The sequence below is a fragment of the Vulpes lagopus genome, chromosome 7 (assembly GCF_018345385.1).
Source record: "Vulpes lagopus strain Blue_001 chromosome 7, ASM1834538v1, whole genome shotgun sequence".
Lineage (NCBI taxonomy): Eukaryota > Metazoa > Chordata > Mammalia > Carnivora > Canidae > Vulpes > Vulpes lagopus.
In genome coordinates this window covers 89,729,988-89,735,987 of record NC_054830.1, presented here as the reverse complement: position 1 = coordinate 89,735,987, position 6,000 = coordinate 89,729,988, and the positions used below count along the sequence as shown (strand labels likewise).

Below are 6,000 nucleotides of genomic sequence, written 5' to 3'. Positions count from 1 at the left end.
ATTCTGTGCCTTTTCCTTGCACACCACTTTTTGTGGATCTCCATGTGTTCACTAATGAGGGAGCTCTCTGAATCCTGTCCTTTTAGATTTTTATGAAGTCTTCAGTGTATCGGCATGATTGATTAAATTATTGGCCAATGGTAATTGATTCAACCTCCAGCCCTCCCTCCCCCCACCCCTTTTCAGAGAAGTCAGGTAGGGGCTAAAAGTTCTAACCCTCTAAGCACATGGTTGGTTCCTCTGGTGACCAGCCCCCATTCTTAGATGACCTAGAGGCTTCCCAAAAAGCACCTCATTAACATAACAAAAATGCCTTTTGTCATTCTCATTGTTTATGAAATTCCAAGGGTTCTAGGAGCTCTGTGCCAGAAATGGAGATGAAGATCCAATATGTATTTCTTATTATAAATCACAGGGAATATAAGAAAAAATAGTGAGAAAGGGATAAGGTGGTAAAATATGAGTCTGAGAGTTGTGCAGGGGCTTGATTATGTATGGCCCTGCAGGGGATCAAGGGGCATTTAGAATGACTGGAAGACATGTTTTAAGCAGGGCATGTTTTAAGCAGGTAAACAACATGATCTAATTTACTTTTTAAAAGATATTTCTGGCTGTTGGGTCTATAAGAATATGAATACAACAGTGGAAATAGGGAAAATATTTTGGCTATTATTGTAGTCCAGATAAGAAAAAATGATGGCTGGTTTTGTTTGAGGAGGTTGAAGCAGAGAGAAAAAGAGAGATGTGAAAGATTTGAGATCTACTTTGACATAGAACCAATATGACTTGTTGACGGATTGGATAAAAGGGCAATGAGAATTCAGAAGTGATACTTAGACTTAGTTATTTAGTAGATTTATGTTAGTTTTATTATTTGTTTAGTATTGCTATTTTCTTTTTTTTTCTCTCATAATTTTTTTATTGGTTGTTCTGAGGATCAGTACAGACATTTCAATTTGTACACAATTCTTAACATACGTACTGAAAATCTAAAAAATCATGTAGTTGTGACCCTTTTCTAAAAGTTATTCCAGTGACCTTCCAGCTTAAAATTTGGAGGCAAATTTTCCTTAACAGTATATCAAGTACCAATATTTTCAAATGTTGATACACTGTTACTTTGTTAAGTCCCATTAATTCACAATTTAATATCATATACACTACATAGTCAAATTTTCAATCTTGCACAGCACATTAACAGTTACTAGAAAAACTGGACTACCACAACCAAGACGTTACAGAGTGCACAAGAATTCTGACAAGGAGAGCCAAGATCTAGGAGTGGTTTTCTTTAGGAAACAATTCTACCAAAAACAACATGGGAATAGAAGAAATTTAAAATGTTCAAGACATATTAAATGCACGACTGACTCCAAATTGCCATTTAGTATGCTTGGTATTTATTATAGGATATAAAAACTACCCCGTCTATGGAATGTTGAGCTGACACCCAAGACAATCAAAGCCTCCCACATTCAATATCCCACTATTTTCTGGTTGTACCAAAAAATAAACAACCAGCAAATGATTTCACCTCTTAAAAAAAAGCATTTACACTTAAAAAATGGGATGAGGTGGGATTCCCTCCTTCTTAAAAATGTTTCTGGAGCTACTAAAAAACTTGCATTTACAAAATAGTTGATAAAAATATTCCTCTGGGTTGTACAAGAAGGGAGACAGGGACCACTGATAAGCCATGGTACATGGTATCAGTCAGACTTGGCTTCTTTCTCTCCTGCTGCATCGGAGGCTGGACTCTCCTGGTTCTTGGTTTCTCCGTTTTCTGCAGGTAAGTCTTTCGGTTCTTGGTTAGCCACTTCAGCCTGTTTTCCCTTTGCGCCCCCTTTCCCCTTGTTTGCACTTTTTTTGTCTGAAGATTTATCCTTTCCTGCCGCCTTTTTTGGCTTCGTTTTTGCGGGAGCAGGTTTAGCGGACAACCTGGCCGACCTCCTCTTGGGCTCCTCCTTGGCCGGGCCCTGGGCCGAGCTGACCTTCCTCTTGGGCCTGGTGCGGTGGGGCGGGCGCGCCGGGTGCCTCCTGCAGCTGGGCCGCCTGGGCCGCTGACGCTCCTCCCGCCACCCGAGCTGCTGCCTAGTATTGCTATTGTCTTGGTTATTTAGTAGTACTAAATGACATGAGAAAGGGATAAAATTTTGTCGGCAGTGGCGGGGTGGTATAGTACAGAGCATGAGTTCTGTTTTTTTTTTTTTTTTTTTAATACCACTTTTACTATTGAAGATGTCAAGTAGTTAGATATACAGTCTGAAACCCAAGTTTAGAGAGGATGGGGGATTTAAATTAGAGAGTTATGAAAATATATATGGTATTTAGAGCAATGAATGTGAATGAGTTATTGAGGAATATGAATGAGAGATAAAGGAAGAGGTTATAGAATCAATCCCAGAATACTCTAACATTTAGAAGTTGGCTACAGAAGAGAAAAAAAAAAAGAATATTGAGAGAGAATCAATGAGGGTGGGAAAAAAATGAAATAGCGTATGATGTTCTGGAATTCAAGAAAAAAGGTTTTTAAAAAGTTAAGAGTGAATGTACTGCTAAGAAGTAAAGCAAGAGGAGACAGAGAAAGGATTATAAAATTGGCAGCATGGAGATCACTGACAAGATCCTGATGAACTATTTCATTGGAGTCATTGATGTATAGGAGTGAAAATCCAATTGAGGTGAGTTGAAGATAAGATAGGAGCTAAGGAGGTGGATATAGACAAGAATTTTGAGATGTTTGGCGGTTGAAGGAAGTAAAGAAAAGAGATATTCATTGGCAGTACATGAAAAGTCCCCAAGGTTTTTTTGGATTTGTTTGTTTTTTCTAAATGTCAGATAAAAAAAAACTGTATATTTTCCAATATTAATAACCCTTAGAGAATAAACTCATGGAGAGTGAGGGAATCATTGCGAGAGTGAAATCTTTGAGAGAGCTAGAGAGGATGTCTATAGAATACAGTTGCTTTGCCTCGCATTTGATAAATAGGGATTGGTCTTCCCTTGTAGGAGAAGAGAAAACAGGCTGTAGATTCATTTTGCAGGAAAGTGAAGACAGTTCCATCTGATTATTTCCATTATCTCAGTGGAGTACAAGGTAAGGTTACTATTTAAGAGTGAGCAGGGAGGAAGAGGAGTTTGGGAGGGTTTGAGGAGAGAAAAGATGTGAAGTAGTCTCTGAGGGAAGAATGTCAGCCTTTAAGGAAGTGTTCTAGTCTTGCCAGGCAGGTTTGAATATCCTTGGAGAAGGAAATGAATTTAAAGTAAGACCTTTTAGTAAGGTGAGGTGCCATTGCTCCTGCAAGACCTCTTGAAAATGGTACTCAACACACAAAGCTCTGCTGATGGCTGCTGCTGCCATTCTTGTTCTGGGAGGTGCTCTGTGAGGGAGAAGTCCCTTTGGGACTGCATTCCAAACATTAAAGGAGCACTCTCAGAGCAAGATTTGGCTGCAGTTTTTGACAAAGTTTTGGACCTGGTAGAAGGAAGTAATGATGATGTGAATTTAAGAGTATTCTTTAATATAGCTATTCTTACAGTTCACAGGAACATTTTCCAGGAAGGTCTGATGAGTATTTTGTTGCTTATAAATCAACTGGCTGCCATGAAGGTAGTAAGGACCATTTTACCCTCTCCAAAGAGAATGCCCTTTTTTTTTTTTTTAAATATTTTTTTTTAAATTTTTTTTTTATTTGTTTATGATAGTCACACACAGAGAGAGAGGCAGAGACATAGGCAGAGGGAGAAGCAGGCTCCATGCACCGGGAGCCTGACGTGGGATTCGATCCCGGGTCTCCAGGATCGCGCCCTGGGCCAAAGGCAGGCGCCAAACCGCTGCGCCACCCAGGGATCCCGAAAGAGAATGCCCTTGAGAGTGACTGTTCTATGTCCAAGAACCACATATTCCAAGGAGATGAAAATATTCTATTCTCATATCAGCCTGAGGTCTTTCCACTCCTCATTTTCTGTCCCTAGAATTTTCCTCTTCCCAGGTTGACTGACAATAGTAATATCAAATCATGTTTGAAAAATGTCTGTTTTAACCAAAATGGATGTAGTCTTACTTAATGGCCTGAATTAGATAATAATATTAGTGCAGTCAGATTATTCTCTCTAAATGATACCATGTATAGAACATCAGCGGTTGAGTCTGATCACATACTTTTTTTAAGTCAACTAACAGTAGCTCAAGGGGAAAACCATATCTGTATGCTTTTCTCTAGTTCTATCTCACCTTCACATTTCCTATTTCAGCTACTCAAGAACATGCACAATTCCAATAAGCAATAGTATTTTTTTTAATCTACACACAGCCCAGGAATACAGTTTGCAGAAACACAGTTTTTATGCAGGGCAATTTACATTGCCAAATAGAATTCATGGCAGTGAATATTTTACATTTTTTTCTCTAAAGAAAATATGTGTGTGCTGGTTTTATGTTTGCAGAATTATGGCTCATTCAAGAGCTCCCCTCCTTAACAACAAATGATTTGTGTTTCCTTCCATAAAGAAAAACTGAGATCTCTTTGTACATTGATGGATAACCCCAGTAATTTTTAAATAACAATTTTTGGAGGTCTCAAAAATGTTTAGGTTTGAGTTGCAGTCTAAGGGCCTTGCTAAATGAATTTTAAAGATCACATATTTAATATGGTTAGCACATTGCTACAAAATAATAGAGGCCCTATCTTATAGATTTTAAGTTATATTCAATGAGATACAAACTTTTGTTATAAGTTGATCATACAGTATTATGGTATCATAGATCATAGGTAGATACCTAGAGAATATGTAGATTTTTTTACCCATGATAACAATTGTTACTTTCAAAATACAAACATAAATTATTATAATGTATATTACTATTAACACAAGTGCCTTAATTTGTATTATATACTGCATTTCTGTTACTTGACTTGCTCTTCTTCAGATGCTTATTACCCCTATTTATTAAAAATTGGCATTTAGTATAAGATGGATTTGTCTTGAGAATTCTCCAGGGATCTATTTATCAAAATGGCTTAACTTCTAGAATATATTAAAAATAATTAATTATAATAAGAAATTTTTATCATGTCACTTTATTGAAAAATATATTGTTGGCCATAATGAGATCAGATTTAGTGAAATGTTTACCCTGGTGGGGTGATTACAGAAGGGTCAAAGAAAGAGAGAGAAAAAGAGAAAGAGATTTACAATAAACGACAATAAGAGAATGAAACACTAGAGTATGGTCATGTAGATTAGCAACTACAATCATAGGAAATGAAAAAAAGGAAGCTGTCTTAATGACTAGAAACAAGAGATAATTGTAAATAATGCACCAAACTCAAGACTGCTGCATAAAGTACATTGACTATGAAGCAGAAAATGTTGGCCTGCTGTGAAAAGCATCAATGTTTCTGATACTCCTTTATTCCCTTGCTTACTCATTTGTACATCAGTCTTTGCATCATGTTTAGATGAGAACACTGAAGAAAAAAGTTAATGTCTAAGTTTTGAAAAAAGATAATAAAATAAAATAATATCTGGTTGTGTGTCTTTCCCTTTAGAGACATCAGTATACTTGATTGGGAATCACAATCAATGCTACCACTTTACAAAAGATTGAGGCTGCAAAACTATAAAACTCCTAGTGGATAACAATGAAGAAAATCTAGATGACCTTGAGTATGGTGATGCCTTTTTAGATACAACACTAAATATATGACCCATGAAAGAAATAGTTGATAAGCTTGACTTTATTAAAATAACAAACTTCTGCTCTGCAAAAAACAATACCAAGAGAATTTGAAGACAAATTACAGACTGGGAGAAATATTTGCAAAAGAAACATCTCATAAAGGACTGCTAAGTAAAATATACAAAGAGCTCTTAAAACTCAATAATAAAATAAAAAATAATTTAAAAAATTGACCGAAGACCTTAACAGACTCTTCACTAAAAAAGAGACACAGATGGCAAATGAGCACATGAAAAGATGCTGAACATCATATATGC

The 6,000-nt window shown here is 36.6% G+C and overlaps 1 protein-coding gene across 1 annotated transcript in view; it reads right to left on the bottom strand.

Moving 5' to 3' along the window:
• Positions 1-1,394: 1,394 nt before the first annotated feature.
• LOC121495209 (non-histone chromosomal protein HMG-14-like) overlaps positions 1,395-6,000 on the bottom strand; it is a 104,063-nt gene continuing 99,457 nt past the window's right edge. The window contains exon 2 of the mRNA XM_041762467.1: positions 1,395-2,125. Coding sequence (XP_041618401.1) covers positions 1,710-2,125 — 416 coding nt within the window. The 3' untranslated portion in view covers positions 1,395-1,709. The remainder of the gene's footprint in view (positions 2,126-6,000) is intronic.